The sequence below is a fragment of the Schistocerca piceifrons genome, chromosome 7 (assembly GCF_021461385.2).
Source record: "Schistocerca piceifrons isolate TAMUIC-IGC-003096 chromosome 7, iqSchPice1.1, whole genome shotgun sequence".
In the NCBI taxonomy this organism is placed as follows: domain Eukaryota; kingdom Metazoa; phylum Arthropoda; class Insecta; order Orthoptera; family Acrididae; genus Schistocerca; species Schistocerca piceifrons.
Window position 1 is genome coordinate 271172998 of NC_060144.1, and position 18684 is coordinate 271191681.

The 18684-nt window shown below is 37.9% G+C and overlaps 1 protein-coding gene across 1 annotated transcript in view; it reads right to left on the reverse strand.

Annotated features, from left to right (window-relative positions):
• The window catches only part of LOC124805269 (sorbitol dehydrogenase-like), a 139174-nt gene that overhangs the window by 119632 nt on the left and 858 nt on the right, over positions 1 to 18684 (reverse strand). Inside the window, exon 2 of the mRNA XM_047265779.1 lies at positions 562 to 595. Coding sequence (XP_047121735.1) covers positions 562 to 595 — 34 coding nt within the window. The remainder of the gene's footprint in view (positions 1 to 561; positions 596 to 18684) is intronic.

Sequence of the window (18684 nt, forward strand, 5' to 3'; positions counted from 1 at the left end):
AATCATGTGTGTGTTTCTTTTACTGATGAAGGCTGTGGGCAAAAGCTATATGTGTCTTTCAATTGTACCTGTCTACACTTGTCATTTCTTCTTTACAGTAAGTATCAACCTGTCTCTTCCAACAGTGTTGCTCTTATTTAGCTGAAATTTGAGAAAAAGGTTGCAGAAAGTTGTGCTATGGTGCACAAGTAATTCAGGAAAGGCTACCACAAGATGTGCTTAAAGAAAAATTACAATCATATTCTGCAGAGTTCAATCATGGGCCTTTCGGTGCTCTTAGGATACGTCAGTGGCCAATTATTTTACTTGAATCAGGACAAAAATTATTCCTCCTTGCTGATACCAGAATTTTTGTTAAAAGGAGTAAAGAATCATTAACAGAGAAAATACAGTAATAAATATTTCTTTATTAGTGCTTAAATGGTTTAGCACAAATTGAGTAGCTTTTAATTTAAAAAAAAAAAAAACACACCTCGTCCTGCACCAATAATTCTCCTCAAATTTTAGGAAAATAATTTGCATACTCAGTCAAAACATCACCTTCTTCTCTTCAAAACTTACCATTTTCTCCTGGTTCTGGAATTGGTCTCTTTTCCTGCAAAAAATGGAAATGGTTCTTTTGTAAACAAGTAATGCCCATGAGGGGATGATGAAAACAAAATCAGTTACCCAGCTACAACAAAAATAAACACACTGAAAAAATAAATTGTCATTTAATGAATATTTTACTTCTAATTCTATATTATTATTATTATTATTGTGATGGTTTTGGAATTATCAGATGTTTATAGGCAGTCTACTGAATGGTTCAATTTTTTCCTCAAAGCAAGTGAACACTGGGTTACACAGAATATGTTGGCATTAAGGATATATGATTTAGACACATTTATAATAATAGTGTTCTGCTGATACAATTTATATACATCTGAAAATAAAAAATTATAATTACATATTCATTACTAAAAAGTCTCAATCATAGCACTCAGTATTGTTAGAATCAGTGAACTATGTTATGTTGGATTATATAGAATGTTGATGACACTGTTGCACCAGAGTGAATAAAATAGTAGGAGTAAAACTGTTATAGTTAAGTGGCATAGTTGATCCCTGACAGTTGCTGTGGGCTGGGCACAGTAGCTTCATGGACCAATAAAGTAGTGAGATTTTGTAAGTGTCTCTATGGTAATGCTTCAACATTGCTACTGCTTGGTAGGTGGCTACTGTGTTGGCATGGAGCTGTTAGCACTTCAGCGTTGAAAACTGGTGACAACTTTGCCACCTGTCAGAGATCTTGACTATAGGAAGAAATTCCTAAACTGAAGTGGTGAAAGTCCCTAATTTGCATAGAATTTTTATCTGTTGTTACCATAAATCAATTATTTGGAAGAGTTATAATTTCTGAATGAGAGAGTTTTGTTCTTGTGGTACGAACTGGTATAAGTTTATGTTGAAACAGTAAATATGTAGTTACTTGTGAGCAATGAAAACTAGCCTCTATTCTGACAACATGTAGATCACAATTGCCATTTGATAATTACAATCTGGAACCACAACACCCATATTCAGTAGTTAATCTTTCCTCCAAACCTCTCTCCCAATCCGAAACCTCTGTCCTATCCAAAGGCCTCACCTTCAGCCCCACTCCCAGATTCAACCAAACAGACCTCGTCAAAGATTTATTGTCCTATACTCGTACTCTCTGCTGGAAATATCACTTTGCCATGAAGAACAATGATCCTAATCCTACTCCTAATGATCCAACTCCCCAAGACACTATCCAAATTGAACCCTGCCTGGAACAGTTCCGTCCTCCATCACAGCGGGACCCACCTCCTCTTCCTCAAAATCACCCTCTCCAAACCTTCCAGGAATTTCTCACTTCCAGCCTTGCCTCTCAATCCTTAAAAAACCTTAATCCTACTCCCAACATCACCACTGCTGAATCCCAGGCTATCCGTGATCTGAAGGCTGACCGATCCATCATCATTCTTTCGGCGGACAAGGGTTCCACGACCGTGGTACTTGATCGTCGGGAGTATGTGGCTGAGGGACTGCGTCACCTTTCAGACAACACTACTTACAAAGTTTACCAAGGTAATCCCATTCCTGATGTCCAGGCGGAGCTTCAAGGAATCCTCAGAACCTTAAGCCCCCTATGAAACCTTTCACCAGACTCCATCAACCTCCTGACCCCACCGACACCCCGCACCCCTACCTTCTACCTTCTTCCTAAAATACACAAACCCAATCATCCCGGCCGCCCCATTGTAGCTGGTTACCAAGCCCCCACAGAACATATGTCTGCCTACATAGATCAACACCTTCAACCCATTACATGCAGTCTCCCATCCTTCACCAAAGACATCAACAACTTTCTCGAATGCCTGGAAACCTTACCCAATCTGTTACCCCCAGAAAACCGTGCTTGTAACCATTCATGCCACTTCCCTATACACAAATATTCTGCACATCCAGGGCCTCGCCGCAATGGAGCACTTCCTTTCACGCCGATCACCTGCCACCCTACCTAAAACCTCTTTCCTCATTACCTTAGCCAGCTTCATCCTGACCCACAACTTCTTCGCTTTCGAAGGCCAGACATACCAACAACTAAAGGGAACAGCCATGGGTACCAGGATGGCCCCCTCATATGCCAACCTATTTATGGGTCACTTAGAGGAAGCCTTCTTGGTTACCCAAGCCTGCCAACCCAAAGTTTGGTACAGATTTATTGATGACATCTTCATGATCTGGACTCACATTGAAGAAGAACTCCAGAATTTCCTCTCCAGCCTCAACTCCTTTGGTTCAATCAGATTCACCTGGTCCTACTCCAAATCCCATGCCACTTTCCTTGACGTTGACCTCCACCTGTCCAATTGCCAGCTTCACATGTCCGTCCACATCAAGCCCACCAACAAACAGCAGTACCTCCATTATGACAGCTGCCACCCATTCCACATCAAATAGTCCCTTCCCTACATCCTAGGTTTTATGGCAAACGAATCTGCTCCAGTCTGGAAGCCCTGAACCATTACACCAACAACCTGAAAACAGCTTTTGCATCCCGCAACTACCCTCCTGACCTGGTACAGAAACAAATAACCAGAGCCACTTCCTCATCCCCTCAAACCCAGAACCTCCCACAGAAGAACCCCAAAAGTGCCCCACTTGTGACAGGATACTTTCCGGGACTGGATCAGACTCTGAATGTGGCTCTCCAGCAGGGATACGACTTCCTCAAATCCTGCCCTGAAATGAGATCCATCCTTCATGAAATCCTCCCCACTCCACAAACAGTGTCTTTCCGCCGTCCACCTAAACTTTGTAACCTCTTAGTTCATCCCTATGAAATCCCCAAACCACCTTCCCTACCCTCTGGCTCCTACCCTTGTAACTTCCCCTGGTGTAAAACCTGTCCCATGCAACCTCCCACCACCACCTACTCCAGTCCTGTAACCCGGAAGGTGTACACGATCAAAGGCAGAGCCACGTGTGAAAGCACCCATGTGATTTACCAACTGACCTGCCTACACTGTGAAGCTTTCTATGTGGGAATGACCAGCAACATACTGTCCGTTAGCATGAATGGACACAGGCAGACAGTGTTTGTTGGTAATGAGGATCACCCTGTGGCTAAACATGCCTTGGTGCACGGCCAGCACATCTTGGCACAGTGTTACACCATCCGGGTTATCTGGATACTTCTAACTAACACCAATCTGTCAGAACTCCGGAGATGGGAACTTGCCCTTCAGTATATCCTCTCTTCTCGTTACCCGCCAGGCCTCAACCTCCGCTAATTTCAAGTTGCCGCCGCTCATACCTCACCTGTCATTCAACAACATCTTTGCCTATGTACTTCCACCTTGACTGACATCTCTGCCCAAACTCTTTGCCTTTACAAATGTCTGCTTGTGTCTGTGTATGTGCAGATGGGTATGTGTGTGTGTGCGAGTGTATACCTGTCCTTTTTTCCCCCTAAGGTAAGTCTTTCCGCTCCCGGGATTGGAATGACTCCTTACCCTCTCCCTTAAAACCCGCATCCTTTTGTCTTTCCCTCTCCTTCCCTCTTTCCTGATGAAGCAACCGTTGGTTGCGAAAGCTTGAATTTTGTGTGTATGTTTGTGTTTGTTTGTGTGTCTATCGACCTGCCAGCGCTTTTGTTTGGTAAGTCAAATCATCTTTGTTTTTTATATATATTTTAAAAAGGAATCAGTGCATGTACCCATGTGAGAGGGTGTGCAATGTTACAGTGAAAAGGGGGCTCATCCTGCCAAGTTCTTTCTAAATTTTACTTGGTTTTTATCACTGAAATGACATCACATGACCTTGCAACCCATGATGTTTAATTTTGTTTTCTCCTCCCGTTCTGTGTGCTTCACATTTTTGTCAGGCAGTGTATACATATTTTTTTTCTCTTTAATAAGGGTGATATATCCTAAATTTTGTGTTTATATGAATGAGTGAGAGTGGCTTTTTAGAGAGAGAGAGATAGTAGTGTGTGTGTGTGTTTGAGATGTGGCACCTGATTATGAGTGAATACATTGCCTGGTTTATCTGATATTGTTTTTGTGGTGGCAGGAGCAGCTGTTATTTATTTACTACATGTTTTATTATTTTAAATAATGCTTGTTTAGTTATTTGGGATGTATTTCTTTTCTGTGATTACCTTTGAATTTTGAAGTTTTCTTGTAGTGTTAGAGGATGCATTTTGTTACCAAATATGATTTTTGTTATGTTTCTATTGTGGTAGGGGATGGTTTTCTTGTTGAGTTGTTCTGTGAGTCTTGAATGGCTGGTGCTATATTTCCATTCTGGCATGCTGAAGTTGGTAAATGCCAATTCTTTTTAATGTGCCCATGTCAGTATCATCCTCCTCCATTAATCATTTCAGAATGGAGTTATTAATTTGGTAATCTAGTTTCACTCCTTGTTTCTTCATGGTGTTGATAATTTTGTGTGTCACTTCGTTTTTATTCGTGAGGAGTATATCAGCTATGACTGAATAAACACTAGCAACCAAACATTATTTAAACTAATAAAACATAGAGTAGATAAACAACAGACCTTCTGGCCCCCACAAAAATGGCATCACATAAACCAAGGAAGTTATCCACTAATGCCACCTACCACAGTGCTTTAATAAAGTAGTTCTAGGACATACCATCATACCATCTCCACCCCCCCCCCCCCCACACACACACACACACATGCACAAGAATCACTGACATTGCCACACCCATAAAAACAAAACAAAAGATGATCACATTCTGCAACGTGTAAGTGGATCAGTACAAATGAAAACCAAAATATAACCCATCTCAGTGATGCACTTTGTACAAAAGTTAAACAACTATCTGTAGAAAAACATTAGGAGTGGGGAAAAACACAATGCAAGCATTGATTTAACACTGTTTAATAGCACTAATTTAAAATGTGATAACTGTTTTAATCTTGTTAAACAGATGTATAAGGAAAACCATACCGTTACCATGACCACTGAAGATGCTTTAAAAAATTTGAAACAGATCTTGTCTAAATAAGACTTTTATTACAGTTGCAAAAAATGGTATGCATCTTATCTTAAGTTTATAACTGTGAGTTCAGAAGAGACACCAGAAAACAAAAGAGACAACATGTCTTAAAAAATTATATTGTTACCTGTATTCAGAAACTGTAGATTCTTGTTTATTGCCACATAAGTGACAATACTCATTATAAAAAGGCTTATATTCTTAGTGCACAAATAACAATTAAACGACAAAATTATGAATGTGAGGATGAAGTTATTAAGTTAACATCTGGGAATGATGAAGCAAATGACTTTTTATTTATTTGCTTTTAAATTGTAGCATTATTATTTATTTCCCTGTTTTATACTGTTTTATTTTACTACTTTATAACAGAATAATGATTTTATGACATTTAATTTATTTTGTTAATGCATATCTGTGACTTGAATGTTTTCCGACTTTATCAGACCTCTGGAACACAATGAATGTTTGTCTGGAATAGCTATATTGTCCCATCTCAGTGACCTGACTGTGTTGTATGACTGGACTGCTCAATTCTTCCACTGTATAATAAGGATTTTCCTTTAACTACTCGATGATGTATCTTACTCCTGTAATTCATGAAACAGAAGCAATAAAGATGAGCCATTCTTATCATCAATATGGTCTTTGAGACACATTATCATCGATGTGGTATTTGAGACCATCCAAGATTCAGCGAGGAAACTCAGCCTCCTTCCATGAAACCATACATACAGGTGGTGAATGATAGAATATGATAGAGCTCTGAAATTTCACATCCAAGCCTGGTAAAACTGGTGCAGCTACCAAACTTTAAGGACTTGGTAGAACTTTTTATCCTTGTAAAAATGTCTTTGTTCTATCTGTATGTATATTTGAACTATTTACTTTCATTGTATTATGATGCCAAATCCTATATCACCCTGAGACCCCACATCCATTAAAATGGACACTTAGGTTTTAAAGTTAAAATCTTCTGGAGTGTTTGGCCACCATCATATTTCTTCTAAGCAATCAACATTTAGATCCTTCTGCTGAAATGTTCTAAACGAACTTGTGGTGTCCATTGTAGAATGAGTGCTCAATCTACAGTGGACACTACAATATCCTGAAGGAGATCTCAGCAGAGGGGTCAAAATGTTGATTGTTTAGAAGAAATATGACACAGCCTAACAATCCAGAAGAAGTTAACTTCAATTACAACAGTCATGGTAACCTGTAGATTTAGGTTATGGACTGCCATTTTGTAGATACAAGTTTCTGCTGAGCACAATCCACTGTCCAGTAAAGCAGACTGTTTAGTGCTTCCAAATGCTGGAGCTTATGCATACTACATGAACAACTGAACTTCTGTTTTAGTATCTGTGTTGTAGCCAAACATGACTGTGTATGTTTTATTAGGAAATAACATCATATAAACAAATCACTTGTCAATATTAATGCTTGAATTATAGTTTTTGGTGTTTCTTGGATACTGTATTTAATTTACTAATATAACAAATAAAATTTTCCACAGCCTGTTTTTGAGAGAAATAGATGTCCATTTTAATGGACACAGGGATTTAGTGCTAACAAAACATGTCTCCACATAACCAAAAACTTCCTCAATTTGTACCACACCAAGTGTGTGAAATATTGTAAGTATTGCAATTCTTGTTATTATGTTTACTTAAGGTAAGTAATTTGTTTTATTAAGAAGAAAGGACCTTGCAGATGAACAGTTAGTAAATTTGCTGATGAATGGAGAATTTTCTGATCTGGATGGCTTTAGCAGTGATGAGGAAGATGACCCCATAGATAATAGTCATCAGCAGCAAGCAGCTGTGGATGAAAAATAGTGAGAGCCACAACATGCAGGTGATTCAAGTGATGACAGTGATGATGATGATACTAGCAGAATAGGTAATGAGATTCTAAATGAAAATTAGGCAATGCTAGGACAAAATTATGGGGAAAATGTGAGAGCCAATACAACTTAAACAGGGGTTGCATGCATGTCATCAGCAGAATGATCAGCTACTAATGGGTTAATCCTTGAACAAAGAATGCTGACTGATAGAACTATTTTTCATATTCTTGTTTTAGAAACTGCAAACAGTTGGGTGCACTACTGGGTGGACAAGGGCAGATTAAATAACCACAGAAAAAATGTTCTGCAGTTCATGGCTTTCAAGATTCCTTTGACAGAGGAATTTTTGGAAAAAGGAGATGGTAATTCCAGTGGCACAGACTACAGTGATGAGCATACAAGGAAATGGAAGAGAAAATAATGACAATGGTACACCAAAAAGGTTGAGAAAGCATTGTTTAGTGATGCTGAATGTAAAAATAAAATGAATTGTGAGAAGAATGTTTACAGAAAGAAAATAGAAGTGGTATGTCAAGCATGGGAAGCATATTTTTGTATTACTGTGCAGAAAAATGCCTTAGGGAGATGCATGAAAAATTATTTTGGGAAAAGCTAATACACATTAGTGTTCTGCTCAGTGTTATATGTCCTTAATAGTTGTTCATTATATTTAGTTCTTTTTGTGACATTTCCTTTAAATTTTGTTACTCATCCCAATCTTTAAGAAGGGAAATAGAAAAGAGTGCAAAAACTATCAGGGGATAACATTGATGAGTCACTGTGCAAAGATTTTTGAGAAAATTTTGGAAGCCCGAATTCGGGCAAAATTAGAAGGAAGAATGAGAGAAGAGCAACATGGCTTCAGAACAGGAAGGTCCACGGTAGATCTAATTTTTGCTGTAGATTTTTGAGAAAATTTTGGAAGCCTGAATTCGGGCAAAATTAGAAGGAAGAATGAGAGAAGAGCAACATGGCTTCAGAACAGGAAGGCCCACGGTAGATCTAATTTTTGCTGTAAGACAACTGCAGGAACAGCACACACGTAATTGGTGAGAGGAAGATAAAAGCTATTGTGTTTGCAGATGATCTGATGATTTGGGAGAATAAGGAGTAGGAAGTACAAGAACAGTTGGACATATGGGAAAGAACAGTACAAGAATATGGGGTGAAATTTTGTATAAGTAAGAGTGAGATGATTATCACAACAAGAAAGAAGGAGAGAGGAACAACTGGAATAACAATTGGTGGGGAATGATTGAGGAGAGTGGACAGTTTCAAGTACCTAGGCAGCCTGATACAGGAAGTTGGAAAAAATGACAGAGAAATAAGCGAGTGGGGGCTAAAAGCAGAAGCATTTCAGAAGAGTGTCAGAAGCCTGATGTGGAGCAAGGATGTGCCCCAAATCAGTAACAAGGCTATATACTGGTCATACTATGTCCCAATCCTACATATGCATCAGAAACCTGGTTTATGAAAGGAAGAGAGAATAGCAAACTACAAGCTATTGAGATGAAATTCCTGAGAAACAGTACTGGGGTGACAAAGATAGACAGGTTAAGAAATGAGAGGATCAGAGAGTTAATGAAGGTGGAACCATTACAGGAGGAGATAGAGAAATCAAGGCTGTGATGGTATGGACATGTTAAGAGAATGAATGAGAAGAGGATACCCAGGAGGATACATGAGATGAAACTGGAAGGAAAAAGGCCAAGATGAAGACTGAGGAACAGATCCCTGAAAGGAGTAGAGGAATGCATCCAAAAGAAAGGAGAAGATTGGACCAAGATGAAGATGGAGAGATGGTGCCAAGACAGAAGACGATGGAGAGGCCTATGTTCCATACAGACCTGGCCAGAAGCTGGAAACTGTCAAAGACGATAATGATGATGACTCATGCCTTTCATATCATGCAGGAGGCAAGTTTCATTTACAGAACAAAATAAAAATGTAATCAGGCAAACGACTTCATAAGATAGTCAATTCATTTTACAAGAAATATATGCAATATTTAACATGTAACTTAACTTTAATAAATGCTTTTGATAAAAGAAGTAAGAACATGCATGCTTTTATGTCAAGGAGAAATTTTTCTAAGTCCAGCAGTTTTATATATCATTCAGAGCCAATGTCCATTTAAATGTCTATTCCATACTTAAGCTTTATGTCAAAAAATCTTTAAATATCCTCTTTAACATTTTGTTTGTACTAGTCTAACACAGTTCAAAGAGGTTCATTATTAATATGGTTCTAAAACAGCTTTAGGTATCAGGAGGCTATAATTATCAGATGATATCTGAATGAGTAAATAAATGAAATACAGATGCAAGCATCAAAAGAATCACCATGTTTAATATGTGTATGACTTCTGAGGGTTGGGAGAAATCAGAGCAATATATAAAATTTCTACAGTACTTTTACAAGAAAACTAGCAACTAACAGGGTATTTGTTTCTACCGCCCAGATGGAACACTGAAGGCAAATACAAAGACTAACTCTGACATCCTATCCTGAGACATTAGTTTCAGAACCTACATAACTGAGAATATTGTACATAGAATTTGCAGTCTGACAATATTTCATTCTGATCCAGGCCTCTGTTCCACTGCTCTTTGGTGAGATACAGAGTATGGCATAACAGCAGCAGTGGTCAAAATTGGATGCACACTGATGACTGAGCTACGATAAGCCATTATTGTTACTAAATGGAGAATAACAGAGAAGTGAAGTTTCACATGCTGACTGCAAAAATGCTTTGATTCATTTGCTACACCAAAAGTATGAAGATAAATCAAAACAATTACTAATATATTGACAAATGTAATCAATTTTTGAAAATATTATATGACTGGATAAATAAAAAATCTATTCACCAAGCAGCAACAGGAGAAAACACAAATGGAAATTAAGAAAATGTGCAAGCATGCAGAGGCAGTGACTCATACCAAGTTCATAACGAGTTAGGCCCCTGCTAAGGGAACATGGGCAGAGGAAAAAAGACTGCCAAAGATGATTTAAGAATTAAACAGGAGAGATACAAGAATTCTCCTGCTGTACATGTTTCCACCTTCCACCTGTGAGAAGAAGCTTTCCCTGCAGCAGGAAACTGTAGACCCATGCTGTTGTCAGATTGTCACTTCATTCAAGTAGTACATAAGAAAATGATGAATACAGAACTGATGTAATATGGCTTATGTGTCAACAGTGCACTTGGTTCAAACAGCTGCTGTCTACACAGCTAGCTGATATTCAACAATTGAGTTTTCGACTACTTTGCTATGATGTTGTATGATTTTGAAGGTTGGCCAACAAGTCTTGAAGGAAATATGCAATTTAACTGAATGCTTCTGATTTTTGATGATTTCTGCTAACTGAGGACTAGAGTGAAACTGTCAGACTAAACTACTTCAAAGAATTTGATAGAATAAAAGTTAAATGGGAAAGAGATGTCACATACAATGCACCATTTCATCTCCTTTTAATTTTCTGTTAGTAAAGCATTAAATGAGTGCTCTGCAACTTATTTAAAAAATAGACAGCAGATTCTGGTGCCAAGTATATCAGAAATATTGATACAGCCAAGGTAGTTAATAAAACAGCAGTTTTCAAGTTCCAGTAGAAAGAGATAATGAACAACTCTGACACATATTTCTGTTTGGATATTTTGAAGTTGTTTTTTCAGTGGCTGCAGCATTTTGTCAACATACTGTCAGAAAATTAAAGAGAATAAAAAATTCCTTAAGGTTAAGTGTATGTGAGGCAGACTGAAAAATTAAGTTATCTTGTCAATTGAATATGACACAGTCGCTCAATTTAACTTCAGTGATGTGATCAGTGTGTTTGCTGCACCCAAAATAATGAAGTGTAAAGCAAAATTGTAATAAAAACACAACTTTTGAAAAGAAAGTGTTCTCAATACTTAATTGTAGCCATTTTTCTTCAATTTCCTATTAGTGGTAGATACGCTACTAATAATTTATGAGGAGCAAATAAAATCTACTCTTTATTATACATCATCCTAAAATGAATGTACAATAGTTGCTGCAAACAATAAGACATAGATTTTCTTTTATGCTCAGTTTATTTTAGAATGTCTGTACAATGTGGAATTTCTTTATGACAATGATACATTTAACTTATTGTGTGCAATATTTTTCATCCATATGGGGCATTTAAATAATATTCTTAAAATAAACTTTCATTTTCACTACACCTATCTTAAAAATTACAAAATTTCGAAATCTGTGTAGAAAAAACTGGAGAAATCTAGTTTTTTCTTGAGGTGGGTGAGTTGCAGGTGGCAGAACAGCTTTGGGAGTTCTGTAATGGGCACAGGATCACATTGGCATGGCTCTGGATGAAGGAAAAGGATTGGTGAGATTTAGGAGATGTGTAAGGTTACATAAAAAGCTGTGCCCAATGCTGGGTCATGGTAGATTTACCAGACAAGATGGGGAGGGAAGTCTTTCCTTCTTATTCTGTCTGGTAAGTCTCCCATGACCTGGTTTCTGGGTGAATTTTCTATAACTCTCCCCATCTCATAATCATCACCAGTCCTTCTTGTTCATACCTCTTCCTTCCCCTTCAACATTTCTCTGAGAAGAAGGGGCCATTTGCTCTGAAAGCTTGCTCATTTCCTTAAATTCTGTATATGTTTACTTCTGCCACTGCTTGGTGAGTAGATTATTTTATCTAAAATCCACTTGCCTACAAAGTACTTTAAAATGCCATAATTACCAGAATAAAGCAACAGATATAATGGAAGATAGTGACTAGCAAGTGAGCTTCCTACAATGCCAATCATTCACAGAACAGATCAAGTACCTCAGGAAGATACTACAGAACCACCAGTCAGTCGATTTTCACAATTACCGTATTCATGTCTTGATCTACCTCTGTGATTTTTACCTCCCACACTTCCCTCCAGTACTAAATTGGTGATCCCTGGATGTCTCAGAATGTGTCCTACCAACCAATCACTTTTTCTAGTAAGTATGTACCAGAAATTTCTCTTCTCCCCTACTCTATTCAGTACCTCTTCATTAGTTATGTGATCTGCCCCTCTAGTCTTATGGCATTCTTCTGTAGCACCACATTTCAGAAACTTCTAATCTCTTCTTGTCTAAATTGTTTATCATTCATGTTTCACTTCCATACATGGCTACACTCTGTACAAATACTTTCAGAGAGGGCTTTCCGACACTTAGATCTATACTCAATGTTAACAAATTTCTCTTCTTCAGAAATTTTTTTTCATGCCATTGCCTGTCTATCTACATTTTATATCATCCCTACTTTGACCATCATCAATTATTTTGCTTCCCAAATAGCAAAACTCATCTCTACTTTAAGTGTCTCAATTAATCTAATTCCCTCAGCATTGCCTGATTTAATTCTATTACATTCCATTATCCTGATTTTGCTTTTGTTAATATTCATCATGTATACTGGTTTCAAGACACTATCAATTTCATTCAACTGTTCTTCCACGTTCTTAGCTATCTTCAACAGAATTACAATGTCATCGGCAAACCTCATGTCTTTACTTCTTCTCTCTGCACTTTAATTCCTACTCCAAATTTTTCTTTTGTTTCCTTTACTGCTTGCTCAATATACAGATTGAATAATGTCAGGCATAGGTTACAACCCTGTCTCACTCCCTTCTCAGCCACTACTTCCCTTTCATGCCACTTGACACTTATAACTGTCATCTGGTTCCCGTAAAAATTCTAAATAGCCATTTGCTCCCTGTATTTTATGCTGGATACCTTTAGAGTTAGAAAGAGAGTATTCCAGTCAACATTGTCAAAAACATTCTCTAAGTCTACAAATGCTATAATTCCTTGATCTATCTTCTCATAGAAGTCATAGGGACAGTAGTGCCTCATGTGTTCCTACATTTCTCCAGAATCCAAACCAATCTTCCCCAAGGTCAGCTTCTACCAGTTTTTCCATTCATCGGTAAAGACTTCGTGTTAGTATTTTGCAACTGTGAGTTATTAAAGTGATAGTAATTTTCACCCCTGTCAACACATGCTTTCTTTGGGATTGGAATTATTATATTCTTCTTGAAGTCTGAGGGAATTTCACCTGTCTCGTACATCTTGCTCACCAGATAGAAGAGTTGTGTCATGGTTGGTTCTCCCAAGGCTATCAATAGCTCTAACAGAATGTTGGCTAATCCTGGGGCCTTGTTTTGACTTAGGTCTTTGAGTGCTTCATTGAATTCTTCATGCAACATCATATTTCCCTTCCCATCTTCATCTATGTCCTCTTCTATTGTACTCAAGAACATCTTCCTTGTATAGACCCTATATGTACTCCTTCCAACTGTCTGCTTTCCCTTCTTTGCTTAGGACCGGTTTTCCATCTGAGCACTTGATATTCACGTAGGTGGTTCTCTTTTGTCCAAACGTCTCTTTAAATTTCCTGTAGGTGGGATCTATCTTTCTCCAAGTGATATATGCTTCTACATTCTTACATTTGTCCTCTAGCCATTCCCACTTAGAAATTTTGCACTTCCTGTCAATCTCATTTTGGAACATTTTTATTCCTTTTCACATGCTTAATTTACTGCCTTTTTTTATTTTCTCCTTTCATCAATTAAATTCGATATTTCTTGTGTTACCCAAGTATTTCTATTAGCCCTCATCTTTTTATCTACTTGATCCTCTGCTGTATTCACTATTTCATCTTTCAAAGCTACCATTTCCTCTTCTACTGTATTTCTTTCCCCTGTCCTCACAATTGTTCCATAATGCTCTCTATGAAACTCTTTATAACCTCTGGTTCTTTCATTTTATACAGACCCCATCTCCTTAAATTCTTGCCCTTTTGCAGTTTTTTCAGTTTGAATCTGCAGTTCATAACCAATAAATTATGGTCAGAGTCCACATCTGCCCCTGGAAATGTCTTAAAATTTAAAACCTGGTTCCTAAATCTCTGTCTTACCATTATAAAATTCTACCAGGTGGCTTCCTCCTTCATTCCTTTCCCCCAGTCTATGTTCACCTAGTACTTTTCCTTCACTTCCTTTTCCTGTTATCAAATTCCAGTCCACCATGATTATTAAATTTTTATCTCCCTTAACTATCTGAATAATTTCTTTTATTTCATCATACATTTCCTCAATTTCCTCCTCATTTGTGGACCTAAATGGCATATAAACTTGTACTACTTGGTAAGTGTGAGATTTGTGTCTATCTTGGCTACAATAATGTGTTCACTATGCTGTTCATAGTAGCTTATCTGTGTTCCTATTTTTTATTCATTATTAAACCTACTCCTGAATTTCCCCTATTTGTTTTGTATTTATAATCCTATATTCAACTGATCAGAAGTCTTGTTCCTCCCACCATCAGACTTCACTAATTCCCACTATATCTAACTTTAACCTATCCATTTACCTTTTTAAATTTTCTTACTTATCTGCCCGATTAAGGAATCTGACATTCCATGCTCCGATCAGTAGAACGCCAGTTTTGTTTCTCCTGATAATGACATCCTCCTGAGCAGTCCACACATAAAGATCCAACTGGGGGACTATTTTGTCATCCAGACTGTCGATCTTGCAATTACTGAAAAGACTGCTGTCCCTTTTTAGAAACCACATGTTTGTCTGGTCTCTCAACATATACCACTCCATTGTGGTTGCACCTATGCTATGGCTAAATATATCGCTGAGGCAGGCAAGCCTCCCAACCAATGACAAGGTCCTTTATACATGAGGGTAGGGGAGAGGCAGCTTTTGTATATTTTTAAAAAGTATGCAACTCAACTGACCATGTGTACTACACAAACAGAGTGTGGATAATATAATAAATCACTTGTTGTTGTTGTTGTTGTCTTCAGTCCTGAGACTGAGAGCTTTCCATGCTACTCTATCCTGTGCAAGCTTCTTCATCTCCCAGTACTTACTGCAACCTACATCCTTCTGAATCTGCTTAGTGTATTCATCTCTTTGTCTCCCCCTACGATTTTTACCCTCCACGCTGACCTCCAATGCTAAATTTGTGATCCTTTGATGCCTCAGAACATGTCCTACCAACCGGTCCCTTCTTCTTGCCAAGTTGTGCCACAAACTCCTCTTCTCCCCAATCCTGTTCAATACCTCCTCATTAGTTATGTGATCTACCCATCTAATCTTCATTTCTAAAGCTTCTATTCTCTTCTTGTCCAAACTATTTATCGTCCATGTTTCACTTCCATACATGGCTACACTCCATACAAATACTTTCAGAAACGACTTCCTGACACTTAAATCTATACTCGATGTTAACAAATTTCTCTTCTTCAGAAACGCTTTCCTTGCCATTGCCAGTCTACATTTTATATCCTCTCTACTTCGACCATCATCAGTTATTTTGCTCCCAAAATAGCAAAACTCCTTTACCACTTTGAGTGTCTCGTTTCCTAATCTAATTCCCTCAGCATCACCCGACTTAATTCGACTACATTCCATTATCCTTGTTTTGCTTTTGTTGATGTTCATCTTATACCCTCCTTTCAAGACACTGTCCATTCCATTCAACTGCTCTTCCAAGTCCTTTGCTGTCTCTGACAGAATTACAATGTCATCGGCGAACTTCAATGTTTTTATTTCTTCTCCATGGATTTTAATACTTGGTCCGAATTTTTCTTTTGTTTACTTTACTGCTTGCTCAGTATACAGATTGAATAACATCAGGGACAGGCTACAACCCTGTCTCACTCCCTTCCCAACCGGTGCTTCCGTTTCGTGCCCCTCGACTCTTATAAGTGCCATCTGGTTTCTGTACAAATTGTAAATAGCCTTTCGCTCCCTGTATTTTACCCCTGCCATCTTTAGAATTTGAAAGAGAGTATTCCAGTCAACATTGTCAAAAGCTTTCACTAAGTCTACAAATGCTAGAAACGTAGGTTTGCTTTTCCTTAGTCTATTTTCTAAGATAAGTTGTAGGGTCAGTATTGCCTCACGAGTTCCAACATTTCTGTGGAATCCAAACTGATCTTCCTTGAGGTCGGCTTCTATGAGTTTTTCCATTTGTCTGTAAAGAATTTGCGTTAGTATTTTGCAGCCATGACTTATTAAACTGATAGTTTGGTAATTTTCACGTCTGTCAACACCTGCTTTCTTTGGGATTGGAATTATTATTTTCTTCTTGAAGTGTGAGGGTATTTTGCCTGTCTCATACATCTTGCTCACCAGATGGTAGAGTTTTGTCAGGACTGGCTCTCCCAAGGCCATCAATAGTTCTAATGGAATGTTGTCTACTCCCGGGGCCTTGTTTTGACTCAGGTCTTTCAGTGCTCTGTCAAACTCTTCACGCAGTATCTTATCTCCCATTTCATCTTCATCTACATCCTCTTCCATTTCCATAATATTGTCCTCAAGTACATCGCCATTGTATAAACCCTCTATATACTCCTTCCACCTTTCTGCCTTCCCTTCTTTGCTTAGAACTGGGTTGCCATCTGAGCTCTTGATATTCATACAAGTGGTTCTCTTCTCTCCAAAGGTCTCTTTAATTTTCCTGTAGGCAGTATCTATCTTACCCCTAGTGAAACAAGCCTCTACATCCTTACATTTGTCCTCTAGCCATGTCTGCTTAGCCATTTTGCACTTCCTGTCGATCTCATTTTTGAGACGTTTGTATTCCTTTTGCCTGCTTCATTTACTGCATTTTTATATTTTCTCCTTTCATCAATTAAATTCAATATTTCGTCTGTTAGCCCAGGATTTCTACTAGCCCTCGTCTTTTTACCTACTTGATCCTCTGCTGCCTTCACTACTTCATCCCTCAGAGCTACCCATTATTCTTCTCCTGTATTTCTTTCACCCATTCCTGTCAATTGTTCCCTTATGCTGTCCCTGAAACTCTGTACAACTGCTGGTTTAGTCAGTTTATCCCATTCCCATCTCCTTAAATTCCCACCTTTTTGCAGTTTCTTCAGTTTTAATCTACAGTTCATAACCAATAGATTGTGGTCATAGTCCACATCTGCCCCTGGAAATGTCTTACAATTTAATACCTGGTTCCTAAATCTCTGTCTTACCATTATATAATCTGTTTGATACCTTCTAGTATCTCCAGGATTCTTCCACGTATACAACCTTCTTTTATGATTCTTGAACCAAGTGTTAACTATGATTAAGTTATGCTCTGTGCAAAATTCTACCAGACGGTTTCCTCTTTCATTTCTCTCCCCCAATCATATTCACCCACTATGTTTCCTTCTCTCCCTTTTCCTACTCTCAAATTCCAGTCACCCATGAGTATTAAATTTTCGTCTCCCTTCACTACCTGAATAATTTCTTTTATCTCATCATACATTTCACATCACTTTATCAAACATATTTTAACAACCAAAATCTCCACACTAAAATTCATGATTGAAATCTCCTCATCTTTTGGAAATAAAATCAGGCTTAAGGCAAAGTGATGAGTTATATCCACTATTTTTCCATCTGTTACTAGACAAGATCACCATAACATAAAAATACACACCTGTAAATAAACAAGGGAAAAATATTAAGAAGTCACTGTTAGTGCCTTATCTTTAAAAATGACCTTGTAATAATTACCACTGAAGCCAAACACACCACAGAAAAACTGCATGATATTACTGTCAGAACTGGCCTCCAACTTTCCTATGAGAAATCAAAGAACATGATCTGCAAGAATGCAGATCTGGACTCTATTATGAGGAAATAGAGCAATATTGTACACACTAAACATGTCAGGTGCTTAGGTGATATTATCAGGAATACTGACAGTGATAGAGACGCCATTAAACCAATACAGAAAAATTGTGTGAAGTCTACACAGTTTCTTGTAATATCTGTTACTAGAAATCTCTTTCTAGCACTTACAGGCAGGCATTCTCTCTTAGCCACTCAATATAGGTGAGATATCATCATTAGCATCAAAGTTAATCCCACTAACAAAATTAGAATTACAAATATTGGGAGGAATGTTAGGGTTCAAGGTTCAAGAAAATATCTGGATATGCAAAAGATCAGAAGTACTTTATTTTTTGAGCACACAATGATGTAATCAGTGGAAAATACATCTGAAATTTAAGTGACATACAGAACAAATGTATATCTCATGACTGTCCAGGAGAACCTTTCATGTCATAGAAGGAATATTAGAGTTTGACATATCTTTGATCAGGTTCGTAGAGTTGGAGTGCGAGGTTGTACTGGGAAAGAATGGAGGAAGAAGTCAGTCACTTGTCTCAAAGGAATTGACACATTATTTGCCATAGGCAATTTAGGAAAATTTTGGGAAACCTAAATCAGAATGGCTGGTGGGGATT